General features: G+C 38.8%; 1 protein-coding gene and 1 non-coding gene across 2 annotated transcripts; both read left to right on the top strand.

The window, feature by feature from the left end:
• Window positions 16,332–20,392, top strand: LOC109229662 (ACT domain-containing protein ACR10). The gene is made up of 6 exons (XM_019395188.1): window positions 16,332–16,682; window positions 17,440–17,658; window positions 17,878–17,983; window positions 18,446–18,782; window positions 19,302–19,586; window positions 19,966–20,392. The coding sequence occupies exons 1-6, from the start codon at window positions 16,529–16,531 to the stop codon at window positions 20,101–20,103; spliced, it is 1,239 nt and encodes a 412-aa protein (XP_019250733.1). The 5' UTR covers window positions 16,332–16,528; the 3' UTR covers window positions 20,104–20,392.
• Window positions 21,387–21,459, top strand: TRNAR-CCU. Its single transcript has one exon. It is a non-coding gene; the product is annotated as a tRNA-Arg (tRNA).

Raw genomic sequence — 21,504 nt, 5'->3', positions numbered from 1 at the left:
GCGAAACCCGAAGCAGAACCCGCTCTCTAACCATATAGGAAACATCGCGAACCTTCTGGTCCGCGTAACTCTTCTGTCTGGACTGGGCTGTACGGAGTCTATCCTGAATCACCTTGACTCTCTCCAAAGCATCCTGAACCAAATCTATGCCCAATAATCTGGCCTCACCTGGCTCGAACCAACCCACCGGAGATCTACATCGCCTACCATATAAGGCCTCGTACGGTGCCATCTAAATGCTGGACTGATAACTGTTGTTGTAGGCAAACTCCGCCAATGGCAAGAACTGATCCCAAGAACCTCCAAACTCAATCACACACGCACGGAGCATATCCTCAAGAATCTGAATAGTGGGCTCGGATTATCCGTCTGTCTGAGGGTGAAATGTTGTGCTCAACTCCACCCGAGTACCCAACTCCTGTTGTACGGCTCTCCAGAACCGCGATGTGAACTGAGTACCTCTGTCTGAAATAATGGAAACTGGAATACCATGCAGAAGGACAATCTCTCGGATATAAATCTCCGCCAACCGCTCCGAGGAATAGGTAGTACACACAAGTATGAAATGCGCGGACTTGGTCAGCCGATCCACAATAACCCAAATGGCATCGAACTTCCTCAAAGTCTGTGGGAGCCCAGATACGAAGTCCATGGTGATCCGCTCCCACTTCCACTCTGGAATCTCTATCTGCTGAAGCAATCCACCCGGTCTCTGGTGCTCATACTTCACTTGCTGACAATTAAGGCACCGAGCTACAAACCCAACTATATCCTTCTTCATCCGCCTCCACCAGTAGTGCTGCCTCAAATCCTGGTACATCTTCACGGCACCCGGATGAATGAAATACCGCGAACTATGGGCCTCCTCTAGAATCAACTCTCGAAGCCCATCGACATTGGGTACACATACTCGACCCTGCATCCTCAATACCCCGTCAGCACCGAAAGTCACATCTCGAGCATCACCATGTAACACTTTGTCCTTGAGGACAAGCAAATGAGGGTCATCAAACTGACGCTCCCGGATACGATCAAACAAGGAAGACCGAGAGACGATGCAAGCTAGAACTCGGCTGGGCTCCGAAAGATCCAATCTCATAAACTGGCTGGCTAGGGCCTGAACATCCATTGCCATAGGCCTCTCTGCTGCTGGTAAATAAGCCAAACTCCCCAAACTCTCTGTCCGGCGGCTCAAAGCATCGGCCACCACATTGGCTTTGCCCGGGTGATACAAGATAGTGATGTCATAATCCTTCAGCAGCTCTAGCCATCTCCTCTGACGCAAATTAAGGTCCTTCTGCTTGAACAGATGCTGCAAACTCCGGTGATCAGTATATATATCACAAGGCACACCGTACAAGTAATGACGCCAGATCTTCAAGGCATGAACAATGGCAGCTAACTCAAGATCATGGACTGGATAATTCTCTCATGTATCTTCAACTGTCTGGACGCGTAGGCAATCACCCTACCGTCCTACATCAATACCGCTCAAGGCCAACTCTCGAGGCATCACAATAGACAGTATAAGACCCCAAATCGATAGGCAATATCAAAACTGGGGCTGTAGTCAGGGCTGTCTTGAGCTTCTGAAAGCTCGCCTCATACTCGTCCGTCCACTGGAACGAAGCACCCTTCTGGGTCAGTCTAGTCATAGGCGCTGCAATAGATGAAAACCCCTGAACAAATCGGCGATAATAACCCGCCAAGCCAAGAAAACTACGGATCTCTGAAGCTGAGGATGGTATGGGCCAACTCTGCACGACCTCCACTTTCTTCGGATCTACCTGAATACCCTCTCTCGAGACCACATGACCCAAGAATGCCACGGAATCCAACCAAAACTCACATTTTGAGAACTTAGCATACAACTTCTTCTCTCTCAAGGTCTGGAGCACTGTCCTCAGGTGCTGCTCATGCTCTCCCCGACTCCGGGAATACACTAGAATGTCATCAATAAAACGATCACGAACGAATTAAGATATGGCCGGAAAACACTGTGCATCAAATGCATGAAGGCTGCTGGGGCATTAGTTAGCCCAAAAGACATAACAAGGAACTCGTAATGACCATACCGAGTCCTGAAGGCAGTCTTCGGGATATCTGGCTCCCGAATCTTCAACTGATGATAGCCTGAACGCAAGTCAATCTTAGAAAATACATAGGCACCCTGCAGCTGGTCGAACAGGTCATCAATACGAGGCAAAGGATAGCGGTTCTTCACTGTCACCTTATTCAACTAGCGGTAATCAATACAATGCGCATAGAACCATCCTTCTTCTTCACAAATAACACAGAAGCACCCCAAGGCGATACACTGGGCCGAATAAAACCCTTATCAAATAGTTCCTGCAATTGCTCCTTCAACTCCTTCAACTCAGGAGGCGCCATACGGTACGGAGGGATAGAAATGGGCTGAGTGCCCGGCAAGAAATCAATGCCAAAATCAATGTCCCTATCGGGAGGCATGCCCGGAAGATCAGCTGGAAACACATCAGGGAAATCCCGTACTACTGGGACTGAATCAACAAAAGGAGTATCCATACTGGCATCTCTCACATAAACTAAGTACGCATCACAACCTTTCTCAACCATACGCTGAGCCTTAAGGAAAGAAATAACTCTACTGGGAGTGTGACCTAAGGCACCCCTCCACTCAATACGCGGTACACCTGGCATGGCCAGTGTCACGGTTTTGGCATGACAATCAAGAATAGCATAATGGGGTGACAACCAGTCCATGTCCAAGATAATATCAAAATCGACCATGCTGAGCAATAATAAGTCGACTCTGGTCTCAAAACCACCAAGAATAACCAAACATGACCGGATAACGCGGTCCACAACAAGAGAATCTCCCACAGGAGTAGAAACATAAACTGGGGAACTCAAAGAATCCCGAGGTACACCCAAATGCGGAGCAAAATAAGAAGACACATAAGAATAAGTGGAGCCTGGATCGAATAGCACCGATGCATCTCTGTGACAGACCAAGATAGTACCTGTGATGACAGAATCGGAGGCGGCGACCTCAGTACGGCCTGGAAGAGCATAATATCTGGCCTGGCCTCCCCCTCGAGGGCGACCTCTACCTCCCCGACCTCCACCTCTGGCTGGCTGGGCCGGTGGAGTAGCAACTGGTGCAAGGACCATAGCCTGAGAGCTCTGCGGGGTGCGCTGCGGCTGAGGGGTCTGTGGGGGTGAAGCCCTCCCAAGTCTGGAGCAATCCCTCACCACATGGTGTGTGTCACCACACTCAAAACAAGCTCTGGGAGGACGCGGCGGCTGTGACTGGCTCGGGCCAGGTCTGCTGGACTGACCACTGGAACCACCCCGTGCAGGAGGCGCACTAGAGACTGGAGGTGCATAATAAGGCTCCTGAGGCCTAGGTGGAGCTAGAATACCACTGGCTGCTGGAAGAGCTGAATGAATGGGGTGACCCCTACCATGACGACCTGCAGCTGGGGCACGGGCACCAGTATAATGGCCCGACTCTCGAGACCTCTTGGCCTCTCTCTCCTCTCTGTCCCTAGCATGCATACCTTCAATCCTCCTAGCAATGCTCACCACCTGCTGATAAGATATATCCATCTCTAACTCACGAGCCATGCTAGATCTGATGTTGGGAATAAGCCCCTCAATGAACCGGTGAACCATCTCGCGAGCTGTAGAAACTAAGGCTGGTGCATGTCTATCCAAGTCAATGTAACAGACATCATACTTCGAGACAGTCATAGTGCCCTGGCGCAAATGCCCAAACTCCGCGCACCAGGTGTCCCTAAGACTCTGGGGGACATACTCCCTCGTGAACATATCTGAAAACTGAGCCCAAGTCAGGGAAGCTGCCTCATCCGGACTGTCTAACTCATAAGCACGCCACCACTGATAGGTGGCTCCTCGAAGCTGGAAAGTAGTGAAGGAAACCCCGCTCGATCCTGATATGCCCATAGTGCGGAGAATACGGTTACACTCTTCCATAAATCCCAAGGCATCCTCTGATGCTAACCCACTGAATACAGGAGGATCATATTTCTTGAACCTCTCAAGTCTCCGCTGCTCATCCTCTGAAGCCGCTGCCCTGTCCTCGGGCTGAACTAGTACTGCGAGCGGCGCAGGAATAACCTCTAGGACCTGCTCAACATGCACTCGCTGCTCAGGAGTGCGGGCGGCGGGAGTCTGTACTCCTCCCCCAGCCCGGGATGTGGCTGCAGCAAGAGGAAACAACCCTGCCTGAGCCAAAGTGGTGTACATGCTCATAAACTGTGCCAAAGTCTCCTGGTGTGCTGGAGTAGTAGTGGCAGACGTGTCAGGTTTCTGGACTCCGGCTGACACTGCCGGTGGTACCTCGGTGGCAGCTCGCGCGGGTGCTCTGGCTGCACCACGAGCGCGTCCTCGGCCTCTACCCCGGCCCCAGCCTTTGACGGCTCCAGTAGGGGGCGCGAGTGCCTGATCGTCTCGAGTAGCACGTGTCCTCACCATCTGTGAGAGAATAGAAGACAGAAGTTTAGAATTGTGATGTCAAAATATCACACGACAAGGAAATCAATGAAGTAGAATTTTTTTCCTAACAGTTACATAGCCTCTCGTAGATAAGTACAGACGTCTCTGTACCGATCAGCGAGACTCTAATAAACCGGCCTGTGTTCCGTGACTCCTATGAACCTAGAGCTCTGATACCAACTTGTCACGATCCCAGTTCGCCCTCCGTGAACTGTCGTGACGGCACCTAGTCCTTACGACTAGGTAAGCCTAACAAGTGCGGAAAACAAATCGAAACTTGCGGAAGTATAACAAAAAAGGCACGGTATATAGAATGTCGCTCGGCAAATACAACACAATATCTCAACTTCTACATCACTATCCCAAAACCCGAAAACTCGCGGGAACGCAAGATGAAAGAAAGCTCTAACTCCGGAATGTCTACATCAACAGTCTGATAGAAGGGCTAACACTACAAGATAGAATAAAGAGGGAGACTCTTCGGTCTGTGGACGCGGCAGATGTACCTCGAAGTCTCCAAAAGCTCTCCCTGCCTCAAGGATGGTAAGCCTGTGCAGAGGTACCTGGATCTGCACATGAAAAACATGTGCAGGAAGGGCATGAGTACACCACAGCGGTACTCAGTAAGTGCCAAGCCTAACCTCGGTCGGGTAGTGACGAGGAAGGTCAGGGACCTACTGAGATAAGTATATATATATATAATGAAATGACAGGGCAAATAAGCAGTAAAACTGAGAGTCTATAATAAGGGTCTACACAGTAGGATAAGAGTGCAATAACGGGAACAGAGATAAAGGCAAACTACAAGGAAATACCCCTCACAACGGGATAAATAGTCGGGGTCTCTTGGTATCCTCAATATACACACTAGGGATCTCTTGGTATCCCGAGGATCTCTTGGTATCCTCAATATATATGCCAGGGATCTCTTGGTATCCTCTATACACGTGCCAGGGATCTCTTGGTATCCCGCACCTCAATTCGGATCATAAATACGCACAGGGGATCTCCCGGGATGCCGTCCCGTAGTCCCAATTTAAANNATGCGAAATCATGTAAAATGACCAAACTACCCCTCAGGCCAACGTCTCGGAATCGGGTGAAATTTATATTTCTAGAAACCTCGTACTCCACGAGTCTATTCATCACAAGAACACTGAAATCGGGGTCCAAATGACCCCTCAAATCCTCAATTACAGGTCTCTTCAACTCAAGCCCTAGTTACCCCTTTTCCCCAAATTTCTCACCACTAATTAGGTCTTTAATGACATAAAAACGAGTTATGAAGTCAAGGACATTACCTCCAAGTGATTTCCCTTTGATTTTCTCAAAAACCCCTCTCAAAAGCTTCAACCCGGATGAAAATGGTGAAAGAATGCTCAATTTCGCGAAGGCAACTATTTATATGTTCTGCCCAGCTATTTCAGCATTTGTGGTCCTGGGGCATCTGCGGAATAAGTGTCGCATCTGCGACTTTCCCTTAAGTGACCAGCTTCCGCATCTGCGGGCATCTAACCGCTCCTGCGGTTCCGCTTCTGCGAGCCTCACACCGCATCTGTGGTTTTCTCAAGAAATGACCCCAAGCCGCTTCTGCGGCCCTTTAGCCGCTTCTGCGGTGCCGCATCTGCGGTTCCCAAGCCGCAGATGCGAAAATACCAGAAGCAGCAATACTACAGCTGCTGCAACACATCTTCAACCTTCCTGTCAACCATCCGAAATCATCCCGAGGCCCCCGGGACCTCAACCAAAAGCACCAATAACACCTAATACCTCATTCAAACTTGTACCAATCATTAAACCACCTAAAACAACATCGGAAACTCGAATTAATCAAGGATTTAAGCCTAAGAACTCCAAATTTTCCTCAAAATACGCTTTCGATCAAAAACCTAACCAAACCACGTCCGAATGACCTGAAATTTTACGCACACATCCCAAATGACATGACGGAACTACTGCAACTCCCGGAATTCCATTCCGACCCTCGGATCAAAATCTCTCTATCCGATCGGAAACTTCAAAAATTCAAACTTCGGCATTTCAAGCCTAAATCAGCTACGGACCTCCAAAACACTATCCGAACACGCTTCTAACCCCAAAATCACCCAACGGAGCTAACGGAACCATCAGATTTCCATTCCGAGGCCGTCTTCACACTGTTCCGACTACGGTCAATTTTCTAACACTTAAGCTCTCATTTAAGGACTAAGTGTCCCGAAACTCTCCGAAACTCAAAACCGAACATCCCGGCAAATCAAAATAGCAGAAATAAACTTGGGGGAAGCAGTTAATAGGGGATCGGGGCGTAAATTCCAAAAACGACCGGCCGGGTCGTTACAGAAGCGCTCCCTACCAAGGATTTGTCCATACCTAGAGCTCGAACCCGATACCTCTGGTGGTCATTTATAGTTGATGTACTACGTGGTGCCAATTCCCTTGTTGCACTTAGCTACTTTTTTAGTAATTTTTTCAACTTAAATCGTCGCTCACATAATTGTAAACTAAAACTAGCCGATGAATATATAATATATGTATAACTTATATATAATATATATATATATATATATATATATATATATATATACTTACGCTANATATAAGCCATATTCGATATAATATTACCTAATACACTTATACTTAGTGTATAGTACAACATAAATATATATATATATATATATATATATATATATATTATATATATTATATATATTGGCAAAAAAATTAAACAGTAAATCTGATCAGCTATTTTATAAAAAACCCTTATTAATTTACTATGTCACTTTTCCTGAATCAAGATTGGCGAAGAGTATTGTTTAATCGAGTTTGTACTTTATCTTATGCAGAATTAATAGTTGAGGTATTTGTAACAAAAAAAAAATAGTTTAAAAATTGTTTCTTGCCAATGGTGTGACAAGTAATTTTTTGAAGAAAAAAAAATCACTAAAAACCAAATAAAAGTTTTTGTATATAAATAAAAGAAATAAAGAATATACAACTTTTTTTTTTCTTCACAAGGGTTAGACAAATAAGTCATTTTCACCATCATGATACTGTCCAACTCTAGCCTTTTGAAATCACACATCCATGTTTGTGTTCCTGAATCATTTTCATCCTTAACAGCATGAAAATATCTTAAAAGCATGGATTGAGGAAACTTTCCAATTTTGTAGTTTTTAAGATATACAAGTGAAGTTACTCTTTTGGGGTACCCGAGTTGGTTGAGTAACAGACTTTTCAAATAGGAAATCTAGGGTTCGAAAATCACTTGCATACTTCTTCGCTCGAGCGTGTCGTCGCATGCGCTTGCCTGGTACAATTTACCCTTCTAGGTGAGTTGCAGGTTATTACACTGAAGCAAGATTTACTCTATGCTCATCCGTATGATAGCGGATGCGGGTTCCCTCGTTAAGAAAAAAGAAGATAAGTTTAACAAGTGTTCATCAAGGATTGATTTTATTTCAAAATCAAATTTCAAACCCTGACACTAAAAATCACTTTCAACTTGGTAGCATTCAATATTTGAATAATTTAGGGCCAAATTTCTAAATCTTTACTTTTGAAAACATCCGGTTTTGAATTTAGTGACACTCTTTATTTACCTCATATTAAGTACTTTAATTTTAGCAGTTAAAAAGTACAGTAAGAATATGTATATTAATGAATGAAACATATGTATCTTGCATTTGTTAGTTTGATCGAGTTTGAGTAATATTTACTGAATATAGCTACATAATTGGAATGATTAATTATGCCCCGCTTATTATTTTTTCACAGAGATGGATTCAAAATTTGAATATTATGAGTTCAAATTTAAAATTCTACTACGAACTCATTAATAGGTTCACGACCTATTATTTATACTCAACGTCTCATAAAATTGAACATGTCGTAAGTATTAAGTTCAAACAACCAAAGCTCGCTATTTCTTTATGTTTGCCTATTCTCTATATCGGTTAGCCTCGTTAATTTTGGTCCATACTTTGTATTTGTAATTAAAAAATTAATTTATATATATATATATATATACTCCCTTCTTAACTTCGCACTCGCCCCCTCCCCCTCCCCCTATAAAGGCTATAATAAAACATGAAAAAAACGGCATCATATAAAAAAATGTTAGACGATTTGTATACTTAATTTGCAAAGGGATATGAATCTATTCCTAGTCCTTCCACTTTCACATATTAAATTACAAGCATGATCATTATTATATATATTATAATGCAATAACAATGTTACAAAACCCCACTTGTATTGGGAGCTTTTAATACCAAGTTTCAACCTCTCACTGTCAAAAAAAATAAAATAATTAAGTAATTTTTATTAGCCACCATAAGTAGATTTAATGCGCACGTTATTTGTATTGAATTGTCATTTTATTTACTTTATCACAAAAAAGCATTGGAAAAACAACAAAGGAAGGAATCACCAAAGGATGTGTTTCTGCGGATGAGATTGCTCTTCATTTAATCTGAGGTCTCGGGTGCGAATCCTGAGTATGGAAAAATCTTGGTAGGGTGCGGTTCTCCCCAAATGGGGCCCTACACGATGTAAATTCGAATATAGTCGGATTTCAATATAGATAACGGACATCGGATGAGAACCAAAAATAAGGAAGGAACAAAGAAGGTGTGCACTACTTAAAATTGGATTTTGGCCAACCTCCACTTTAATATCACTAACCTTTTTATTCTCCAACTTTATCCTAAGATCAAGATCCCATTCATACTTTTCTCAAATATAAACAATTCAATTATTGATATTTACATAATCTTGTTATCCACTATGACCTCACTCTCGCAATTTTTTCCTTCTCATTTCCTTTATACAATTGGATGAAATTTAAAAGCTAAAGAGTGCAACAATTTTCATACTTCTTTGGGTGCTTTGTTACCAATAGATTAGACGTTCCAATCTCAAAGCTTCTTTATCAACTTCTTTTAGTAGATGAGGAAGAAGAAAAAATAAAAGTGAAATTGATATTACAATTTTTCCCCCCTTTGTACGGTGACAACTTTATATAACAGATATTATTTATTACATCAGTTCATTATAACAGCCAAGTTTTCTTTAAAACCAGCATTTCATATTATATGTTTTTTATAATAATAATTTACTGTAGCAGCCAAAAAATATAGGAATAAATGAGATTGTGTTATAAAGAGGTTTGACAATATTTAACAAACCATTAACTCAATCAGAGAAATGATTCTATTGCTAATTTGCAATTTATCCAATTTAAATGTCCCATTTTATTCGAGCACAATATTAAGATTACTCCTAAAAATATTGTTTTAATTCGAATAAATCATCTAAATTTTACATTAACTTTTTTTTTTGAAAAATTAAATTATCCGTATAAATTTAGTCTCAAAGCACCTTTTTGTAATAAAAGATATTAAAAAGTATTAATTTTGGACTAAGAAAATTTATCTATTTTAGACAAATGAACATTATTTCAAAGTTGGTTGGTTAGATTGAAATTGTTTTCCTTTTTTTTTAAAAAAACAAACTATTTTCCTGTTTCCTTGAAAAGTCCGTCAGATAAGCACGTGAGAGGGAGCATCCAGAAAATAAGACACGTGACCGGCGGCTAAAAAAAGTGTGTGGGTCTGACGAGAATTCACGATAAAATACTATCAAAATTTATCACGATATAATTGAGTTCCAAGATATCCGCAAATGAGATTAAAAGATAATGCATTGACCTAATAAAGTTTATAGTCAAACCGACAGACATAAAACTAATGATATTTCAATCCTTATCAGTTGTCATTTGCCACGTGGGGTTTTGTACTGCTTTAGCTTCCTATCCTCAATTTGAACATTTGAATTTTGCAACTATTTAATCACTTTAAATTTTTGTTAGAAAATAAAATTAACTTACCAATATAGTACTACTTAGTATCTTTTTTTTTCAAAATAGTGGACTCAATGTGTCTAACTAAGGTATAACAAATTTCAATTTATTTAGTAGAATGCTGATAAGCGTGCTATTTGTACATTATATTCCTGATAAATATAAATATAGCTGAATTAAGGTATGGTTGTTATTGATAAACATTAAGTACTGAAATATATATTATTAGATATAATATAATTTTTTCCGCTATCAATTATAGATCTATATCTATATCTATCTATATTTATATTATTATAAAAGCACGAATAATTTATGCTAAATGTTAAACGATTAAAATAGCCTCGAAATATTAATCGACTCTTATAACCTTACATATTTGTATAATTTGAGGATATAATTGTAAATCACTTAAGGTTAAAATTCTTTTCCCATTTAAACTACACATAAGGCAAACGTAAAAGTTTCAATGCTTCTCGGTTTTTAGAAGTCCTTTACCAAGTTTCTTATTACAACTATTTTTAGTTGTAGGAGTATTTCTTATTTTGAGCACTTTTAAGTTTGCCCGTTCTTTTATATTCTTTTAGAGTTAGGAGCCCTTAATTTATTTATTTTTCTATTTCAACTAGAAAATTTTGGATAGCTTTCGTTTTAAAGTGCTAAGTTACAACTACTGCAAAAATAAATCTCACATTGAAATAAATAGTTATTTATCAATTTTACTGATATTAGTGGATAGTCATTTACTCTCTTTGTTCAAATTTATGTGAACTTATCTATATTAATAATTTGTGCTAAATGTTGAACGATTAAAATATTCCTGAAATATTGATCGACTTTTATAACCTTAAATATTTATATAATTTAAGGATATAATTGTAAAATCACCTAAGGCTAAAATTCTTTTTCGATTTAAACTACACATACGCCAAGCCTACTAAATTGAATTTGGGTCTTTATCGTTTTGCATATTTGTGACAGTAGCCTACTTCTTCTCACACAACATAAAATTCCAATGTCGTCATACTGTAACGATCCGAACGGTCGTTTTGAGCTTTTGCACTTTGATCGCCAGTTCTCGGGCATGACTTGCCTCGTGTTATGTATTATGACTGATGTAGATCGTTGGTTTTGGTTCTCACGGAAATCGGTATGAATTTGAAAGAATAGTCCCAGTTGAAAGCTTTGAATTTGAAAGGTTTGACCAAGAGTTGACTTATTTGTAAACGAGATCGGATCGGAGTTTTTATGATTTGGTTAGCTTCGCTAGGTGATTTGTGACTTCAGCGTAATCGGAATTGGTCTTGAAAGTCCGGTGTAGAATTAGGCTTGAATTGGCGAAGTTAGTATTTTGACGATTTCCGGTTGATAGGTGAGATTTTGATCCGGGAGTCGGAATGGAATTCCGAGAGTTGCTATAGCTTTGTTATGTGATTTGTGATGTGTGTGCAAAATTTCAGGTCACTCGGACGTCGTTTGGTTGGGTTTTTGATCAAATGCGTGTTTCGGAAGTTTTTGAAAAAACTTAGGCTTGAATTCAATGTGAATTGATGGTTTTGGTGTTGTTTGAGGTATTTTGGTGATTGGAACAAGTTTGAATGAGGTTTTAGGATGTGTTGGTGCTTTTTGTTGAGGTCCCGGGGGTCTCAGGTGAGTTTCGTGTGGTCAATCGGACCATTTTCTAAGTTGAAAAGTTGCAGATTTTCAGTTCAGATGTTGCAGACATTTAAGCCTTCGCGTTCGCGTTTGAGGGCTCGCGTTCGCGGAAGGCTAAGAGTTTGTGCCTCGCGTTCGCATGAGTCCGCTCGCGTTCGCGTATAAGGATTTGGGGTCCAGTGGAATTACTCTTCGCGTTCGCATCAGGTGCCTCGCGTTCGCGTAGGTCTGGGAGCTGAGGCATCGCGTTCGCGACCTGCGTGTCCCGTTCGCATAGAGTAAAATTGGATCAATGCAAGGTTGTGCTTCGCGAACGCGAGAGTTTGACCGCGTTCGCGAAGAAGGAAGGGTCAGACCTGGGCAGAATGTTTTAAAACATTTCATCCGCGATTTTGGGGCTTATTTACTCCATTGTTGATCTTTTGAGAGCTTTTTGAAGGAAATTGAAGAGGGATTCAAGGAGAATCGATTGGAGGTAAGATTTTTGAACTTAAAACTCGTTTTTATTGTGTAATCTACCTAGAAATTCATGGAAAAGGGCTTGGGATTTTGAAATTTGATTTAGGGATTTGAAGGACCATTTGAGGTCGGATTTGAGAACTTTTGGTATGTATGAACTCGTGAGGAGACAAGGAACCCGTTGATGTTAAAATTTCTAAGTTTCGAGAAGTGGGCCTGGGGCTCGGGTTTTGCCAATTTCGAGATTTTTAATATTTTTCGATTGTTTTCGATTGGGTATTGTTCCATTGGCATATTGTGACGTATTCGTTCTGGTTTTGGATAAATTCGATGCGCGTGGAGGCCGATTTGAGGGGCAAAGGCGTCGCGAGCTAGAGATTTCGCTGGTACCGCTCTGAGATATTGCCCGAGGGGCAAGCTTTTATGTGCTCATCTTGTATACTTACTTGTCTTTACTTGTTATACTGTGGTATTTGTGCCCGAGGGGCGGATTTCTGTGCATATCGGCACTAGCTATTTTGAAATTATTTCGCAACTGTTGAAAAGACTATTTTCAAAGGAGTTTTAAACTGAGCCAAGATATTTCTAAAGATTTCACAGCTTCACTATTTTCTCAAGGGATTGTACCCTGCTTCTATATAGCATGTTGGTTGCTTTACGTGATTTCTTTCTGCTCAGTTGTTATTTACCTTTATTACTCACTGAGTTGGAGTACTCACTTTACTCCCTGCACCTCGTGTGCAGATGCAGGTATTTATTCACCCGGTAGCAGGTTTTGGCTGATCAGTGGCAGAGTTATAGGAGTTAACGAGGTGACTGCCAGCGTTCGCAGCACCGCCTTTCTCTCTTTGTTCATTATTCCGGTTTTGTATATATTAGACCTTGTAGTTGGATTTACACTCTAATAGACGCTCGTGACTTGTGACACCCCGATTAGGGCTGTGTCGGGTTTGTGCCTCCGTTAGTTATATCATTAAATCATGTTTAAAATGCTTATTAATGTTTAATTATTTTTGAAAAGACGAGTTGTGTTAGTTGGTTGGCCTCGTCTTCACGAGAGGCGCCATCACGACCAGTGCGGGGGTTTGAGTCGTGACACATACCAATCCTACTTGGACTATAACCGCACAAATAAGGTTAGATTCAAATATTTATCTCGGCCGTAAACATAAAGAGTAAACGAATTAAAACTCGAGTGATTCAAAAAAGAAATATTATGAAAGAACTGCGAAGAAACTAACATACTANCTTACTGATATTTTTTTGAAAGCAATATGGCTCACTAACACAGATCTGAATGAGCATCCTCTTCAAATGACTTAATTGTTAATGTAGGAAACTTATAATAAAATTTAAGAATAAGTTTCTAAAGACTTTACAGAAAAGACAAAGATTGATAACATGATTTGTTTTTAAAGCATGCGTTTAACACAATGTTCGTTCGTTTTGAGTTCAACTATTATGTTGATAATATGATTGATTTTTAATTTAAAAGATTGTTGTACGTAGTTTTACTAAGACAATTGCTTTTCAATGACTTTTCCTTCTTGTATGTAACTTTTAATAAATCTAATTCCTTGTTCTTTCATATATTTATAACAAATTTAATTTCTGCTCTTTTATATATAAATAACTGATTAAACATGAACGTGCAAGGCACGTATATAGAGACTAGTACTATATTAAAAGCACGAAGGCACTTAGCGAAATGTCATTCGTCTTTTTTACCCTTTCAAAATGAATTTCACATTGGACAAAATTGTAATTGTATTTATATTATTTTCCTAATATGTAGAACTTTAAAATCAACTAAATTTTATTTATTAAATCCTTCCTTATTTGAACTATGTATCTCCTAATACTTAGGTATTTAAAATTAATTAAGATTTTATTTCCTTATTTAAATCGTATGACTATTACGATTCTAAGTTTTTAAAACATTAGGAAAAGCTTTTCTTCAAAACATTTGTCTTAGAATTAAACACTTGAGAATTGTGAAGTATATTTTTAAGAATATCTTGTATTATTTTTTTAATGTTTAGATATTAGTTTTTAATCAACTTTAAGAGATGTCGTCCATCAAGTATAAAATTAATTCAGGAAAAAATTACTCCAGCAAATATGAGACCAATTGTGATAGCTTTATTAACATTAGTGTATTACTATATGTTATAATCTTTCATAAACTTTATTTTAGACGCATTAAATTATATTTTATAATTTTTTGTCGTGCGTGCAATTATTTTAGACATATAAAATTTAATATGGTCTAATTATCACTTTTTATAGGTATCACGTACCACTTGTCATATTTTGCGAGCAAATATTTAAATAACTTGAAAAGACTTGAATATAATCGATGAGCAAGTCTAAAGAATATTTTCAATTCTAAGCCACTAAAATTTATTAAAATCTAAAATTTTAAGGAGCCTAGATGGTGAAGAAAAAAAAAAGGAAATAATATTCATTAAACATGCCCTAAATCATTAGAAGCATAAAAATAAAATAAATATAGCAGAGAAGGGAAAATCAAACTTTAAGTGGGAGATAAAAGTACTGATTAATAAGAAATTTTATCATACTTTATTCACTCATTCGAACAACCTTAACCAAATCCAAAAAAACATATAGTTTAGAACACTTTACTAAGGACAATATACATACTATATGGTATATATAATATTTAATACTTGGATTAGTATTTTTTACTCCAAGAACATCGTCAATAAAGAGATATTAGGTCAAATACAACACATAACATATCATATTATCTTTATAAAAATATATTAAATACAAAAGTTATATAATTAACCTACTTAAATTTTTAATCTTTGCAAGTTCAGAAGATACCCAATAACTCTGCATTCAACTATTTCGCCCATGTAACATTTATTTTTCAATTTAAATAAATATTGTATTTATCTCGACGTCAATTGCTATTGCACATAATTTATCCGTATTCTCAATTTTATTCACTTTTTTTAATATACGCAAAAAATACGTGCAACGCACGTACACTAAAGCTAGTATAACTTAAATTCATCTAGAAGTAGCCTTCCATTTCTCGCTAATAAATTTAGATATAAAAATATATAAAAGCCTTCACTATACCCACCCCCCACCNAGGAAAAGTGAAAACCAAAATATCCATGAGAAAATGATAAAAATGGTCCTTTATGTCTGGAGTAGGTTCAAAATGACCTCTTAAATATTCTCTTGAGCCTTTTTGGTATATGTCAAACATTTAGTAACTCTGTCTACATCACACCCATTGGGGTACAATCTTTCTCTTACGTGAAGGGGAGATGCTTTGTGCACTGGGCATTCCTTTTCTATCTATTAAATTTAATGAAAATTATAAAATAAAAAAGATTTAACCAGAAATACTAGGATATACTATCAAATCCCAAAATTACACATCAAAAACTGCATCGAACATTAAAAATAACAAAAAATAATCTTGCACTTAAAAACAGTACCAGACACCAAAAATAACAGAAGTTACTTCAGATGTAAAGGGCAGTCCGATGCACAAAGTATTCCGTGTTCATGCAGGGTTCGAAGACTATTCGCACACCAGGGGTATATGTAATATTTTACCCTAATGCACGCATTAGTGACTGTACCTTTAAATGTGAGTTCACATTAACATTTTTATTTTATAATCTTCGTTAAATTTAACAATCAGGGCCTGTCAAATATTTAACACAAATCAAAGGTGCTCATTCTCAACAATTCTAAAGGACCAAAATTGCTAAGAATATACTTAATGGACCATCTTAAACTACCTCCAAACTCAAGAGACCATTTTTATCATTTTCTCAAATATCCACCAAGAAAATCCTAATATTAGAAACATCTGTAAGGAACAAAACTAAGCAAGCAGAGGTATATGGTAAAACAAAGAAAGAAGAAGATTCTCTTATTTCCTTTTTCTCTTACAGAAATAAGGGGCTGCAGCATATTCATTGAAAAAAATATTGAATCTTTATTGCTATTTAGTTGGTGAAAAAGGAGGAGAAAACAAAGAAACTCCTCCTCGACAGAATATAGATGGGAATATTGTATGATGATGTAGTGCTTGTGAATCAATCAGAAAGAGAAGGAGACCCAAGTGTGATTACTGTAAATTGTCCTGATAAAACTGGCTTAGGCTCTGATCTTTGTCGCATCATTCTCTTCTTTGGTCTCTCTATTGTCAGAGTTGGTATGTTTGCTCCATCTTTTATCTTCTTCCACTTCCATTTACATAGTAACTATAGTGAAGCTTTCATGTGTGTGTGTGTGTGTGGGGGGGGGGAGAGTGAAAAGATTCAATCTTTCTGGATTATTGCTTTCATTTTTGTGTGTGTGTGTGTGTGTGAGAGAGTGAAAAAATTCAATCTTTCTTGTTTATTTCTTTCATTTTTGTGTGTGTGTGTGTGGCAGAGAGTGAAAAGATTCAATCTTCTTGATTATTGCTAATTTTTTTTGTGTGTGTGTGTGTGGCAGAGAGTGAAAAGATTTAATCTTTCTTGTTTATTGCTTTCATTGTGTGTGTGTTTGTGCAGAGAGTGAAAAGATTCAATCTTTCTTGATTATTGCTTTCATTGTGTGTGTGTGTGTGTGTGTGGCAGGGAGTGAAAAGATTCAATCTTTTTTTTTTTTTTGGTATAATCAATCACTTGTTGAATTTCTGAAATTTGGTTGAGAATCTGCTGGTACTGAATTTATGAATGGAATGCTTATGTTTTTCAACTGGGATTCTATGGTGCAAAGGAGAATTGAACCTACTGGTTACTTTTGGTGTGTATGTGTGTCCCCGGCCCTTCGGATCCGGGAGCTTAGTGCACCGGACTGCCCTTATTTTTTAGTGGAGTGAAGAGAGCTTCTCTGTGTGTCTGGAGAGTGGACATTTTTGTAAATTTTTCATCTTAAATTTTGATCTATAATTTGCCATATTAAATTTGATTCTTTTGTTGAAGATGTATCTACCGACGGGATATGGTGCTACATAGTGTTTTGGGTGGTGGGAACACCAAAGACAAGGTGGAGTTTGTTAAAGAAGAGATTGATGGGAGTTTGTCCATCTTGTTCATCTGCCTCCGGCATGTCATATTATTGCGCTGAGTTACAGTCGCCAAGGCCTCCTGATGTATTCCTCTTGACGTTTTGTTGTTATGATCGAAGGGGTCTTTTACACGGTAACTAATTTGAACCTTGTTCTTTAAACTTGCCGCACAATGCTTCTTATTTTAAAATCTAAACCTTGTGAATGTGTTCTATTTTTAGCTGTTTAGCTTACTTATTTAAACAATTAATGGCTCTGGTTCTTTCTTGTTGGTGGCAACCGGCTAGCAAATATCTTGTCCGAGAGGGTTATCTGCTTATACCTGTAGTAATTTTTTTCAAAATTATGGCAGATGTCACGGCAGTACTTTGTGATCTTGAGCTCACAATAAAGAAGGTGAAGGTATCCACCACACCGGATGGAAAAGTGATGGACCTGTTCTTCATCACTGACACAAGGTTCGGAAATAATTGGTCTCTTAATGTTTTTGCCGAGGGGGAGCCTTGGAGCAACGTTCAAGTTGTCTCCGTGTGATCTATAGGTCACGGGTTCGAGCCGTGGAATTAGCCATTGATGCTTGCATCAGGGTAGGCTGCCTACGTTACACCCCCTTGGGGTGTGGTCCTTTCCCGGACCCTGCGTGAACGCGGGATGCTTTGTGCACCAGGCTGACCTTTAATGTTTTTGCCCATGATTCATAGTTTCTTAGACGTAAATCCTTTTCTGCTGCTGTGCGCGCGCTCTCTCTCTCTCTACCCCTACCTCCTTTCTGAAGTATGTTGTCTGCTTAGTAATTTATTGAAACTTTAAGCTAACAAAATCAATATGGACCTTCTTCTTTATTTGACAAAACTCAAATCGTATTTTGGTTATCATTTGTGTGATAAGAGTCCTAATTCAGAAAAGGAATTGTTTATCAGAGAACTTCTACATACAAAGAAGAGACAAGAAGACACATATGACCAGTTGAAGTCTGTTCTGGGTGACACGATGATTAGTTGCGACATAGAAATGGTTGGATCCGAAATCACTGGTTGTTCTCAAGGGCCATCATTCCTTCCTCAAGAAATTGCCGAAGACATGTTTAGCTTCGAGATTCTTAATGAACACCAGAGTAGATCGCTTGCCTGCAATAAAGCGTCTATCGCCGTTGATAATTTGTTGAGCCCTGGTCATACTCTCGTCCAGATCGTTTGCCAAGATCACAAAGGTCTTCTGTATGACATAATGAGGACGCTGAAAGATTACAATATTCAGGTACAGAAATGTCTTTTCTAAGAAAAGCCTCGTGTTTATCTGCGTAGCGAATATATAAAATAGCTCGATAACCATATACGTGGTGAACTCCAGTATGCCATTCAGAGATAGGTTTTGAATTTAAAATTTGCCTATTGAGTAAACCTATATAGTATCTTTGCATTGTTTGTTTGTGAGATTTAGTGCATTGTCTGATTTATCCTAAGTTTGTTTTTTCATCAAACAGAGTATTAATCAGCAATCTAGAAATTATATTGTATAGCTATGTATATATAATATATGTTGAAACCCCTTAGTTTCTTCATGTGTTTATTTCTTTATATATAGACACATCTGAGTGAAATTTCTGACTCCGCATATGATGTTACTATACATCATCATTTGCTGCCGAAGGGCAAATTATGTTGGTCAAATAAAAAACTTTTCTTCTTTTTGATGTGTTTGCTCTTCATGCACCCACAATGATAAATGAACTAATATAAACCTATTTTCTCACCAATTACTTCATTGTTACAACAGATATCATATGGGCGGTTCACTTCGAAAACTAAAACAGAATGTGAGCTCGACTTGTTCATAATGCAAGCTGATGGCAAGAAAATAGTAGATCCCAGCAAACTGAATGCTTTGTGCTCACGTCTTCAAATGGAACTATGTCGTCCTCTTAGAGTGGCATTGATGAACCGAGGTCCTGACGCAGAATTACTGGTTGCAAACCCTGTCGAGTTATCCGGCAAGGGTCGGCCAATTGTCTTTTATGACATTACATTGGCTCTCAAGATGCTCAATGTTGGTATCTTTTCGGTATGTCATGATGTATCACTCTACGCTTTACTATTAACCTTGTCACTCTTAGCACACTGTATCAACCTGAATCAAAAGATAAATTAGAAAAAAAGGGCAGCCCGGTGCACTCCTGCTATGCGCGGGGTCCGTGGAAGGGCCGGATCACAACGGTCTATGTACCGGCCTTACCCTGTATTTCTACAAGAGGCTGTTTTCACGGTTCGAACCGGTGACCTCCTGGTCACATAACAACTTTACCAGTTACGCCGAGGCTCCCCTTCTCAAAAGATAAATTAGAAAAAAGAAAAAAATGCTGCGTGTGGTAATGCTACGTAGCGTATGTATTTTAGGTTTTAAAGGTAGTAGTTTTAACTTGGTTGCTAATTGCATTTTCCAGGCTGAGATAGGGAGATACCTGATCGGTGATCGAGAATGGGAAATTTACCGAGTCTTATTGGATGAAGGGAATGGCTCGGGTCCCTCGAGGAACAAGATTGAGGAAGCTGTTTGGAAGATGTTGATGGGGTGGGAGTAACAGCTACTGAATGTACAGTTCTGTGTTCATAGCAAAAAGTTCATTTGACTCATGTGCAGTATACTTCTATTAGTTCTACCACCATATGTACATAAGTGTATAATGTAGAGGTGAAAAAGCTAGGTATGTCAAGTGTCAAATCAAGATTTTGCAAGACTAACCTTGTAGAATCATGTTAATTATGTCAAGATGTTAGATTTTTTTTAGTGTAGTTTTTATAGAAGTTGTATGTATGTACAGGTGATATAGTAACCATAAAATGATGTATTTTACTTGCCTTTTGCTGTTGTGACTATGCTTTTCCTGAGCTGAGGGTTTATCGGAAACGGTCTCTTTACTTTCATAAGGTAGGGGTAAGGCTATAAGGTAGGGGTAAGGCTGCGTATGCACTACCCTTTCGAGATCCACTTGTGGGGTTACACTGGGTTTGTTGTTGGATAGTATTGCTGTTTGTAAATAATGATAATGACTAGGTGAGGCGATTTCTAGTAGGTATTGGTGTCCCCTAGGGGTGTCAATGGTTAGGTTCGGCAGGTTATTTTATAAAATTTGTACCATACTATATTTCGGTTATTCTATTATGTATAACCAAAATTATACTTTTCGAAACCATCCCAATCATGTTGGTTTTACTTCGGTATCGGTACGGTTCGGTTAATTTTCGGAATTTTTTTAAATGTCATGTAAAATTCACCAGTAGAAGTAGAATTCAATAACATACGTGCTTTTATAGGACTTGGCAAAACTCTCTAGACATTTTTACTTTTTAAAGGGTGATGAGTTAAAAAAAAAATAAAAGATGGCTAGAGTGTAGATCCATCGACTATTCGACAACAACGTAAAAGAAACCAAGTAAAAGTAAAGAAAATATAAATCACACGAGTGAAAAGATATTAACCAAGCTGGGACTCAAGAATAAAGTCTATATTAAATATTCAAAATGATAAATCTAAATTATATGAAAGGAAATATATTCAATACATTGTAGTTTGCTACTCATAATCGCTAGAATACTTTGTGTCTTGCTAATAAAGATACTTGAAATAACTTAGTTTAAGTATAAGTAGCATAATAGGTTTTAGGAATTAGTATTTTGAGTTTAATTATTTGTTGGCTTGTAACAGTTTTCATAATTCCAAGGCCCAATGAAAAGTTTAAGAGAAAACTACCCTCTATAGCCCCTCAAAATTTTAATAGCCCATGTTTTGTCCTACTTACAAAAAATGGCCCTTCGGCCCAAACGTATTGCATATAGTAGCCGAAAGGAATAAGCATGACAACAAGCGCCTGTAGCTTAGTGGATAGAGCGCCTGTTTCCTAAGCTGAAGGTCGTAGGTTCGACCACTACCTGGCGCGATAGAGCAACCCTTTTTTGCCTTTTTAAATGTACTTCTGGATCTG

This window comes from Nicotiana attenuata, chromosome 7 (assembly GCF_001879085.1).
Source record: "Nicotiana attenuata strain UT chromosome 7, NIATTr2, whole genome shotgun sequence".
Classification (NCBI taxonomy): Eukaryota; Viridiplantae; Streptophyta; class Magnoliopsida; order Solanales; family Solanaceae; genus Nicotiana; species Nicotiana attenuata.
Note: the sequence above shows the minus strand (reverse complement) of the source record. Positions and strands in the feature narration are given on the sequence as shown.

Coding starts and splice junctions, on each gene's coding strand:
- LOC109229662 (XM_019395188.1), top strand. CDS start 16,529: ATGGGAATATTGTATGATGATGTAGTGCTTGTGAATCAATCAGAAAGA. Junction 17,659..17,877: donor TCGAAGGGGTCTTTTACACG/GTAACTAATTTG, acceptor AAATTATGGCAG/ATGTCACGGCAGTACTTTGT. Junction 17,984..18,445: donor TTCTTCATCACTGACACAAG/GTTCGGAAATAA, acceptor ATTGTTTATCAG/AGAACTTCTACATACAAAGA.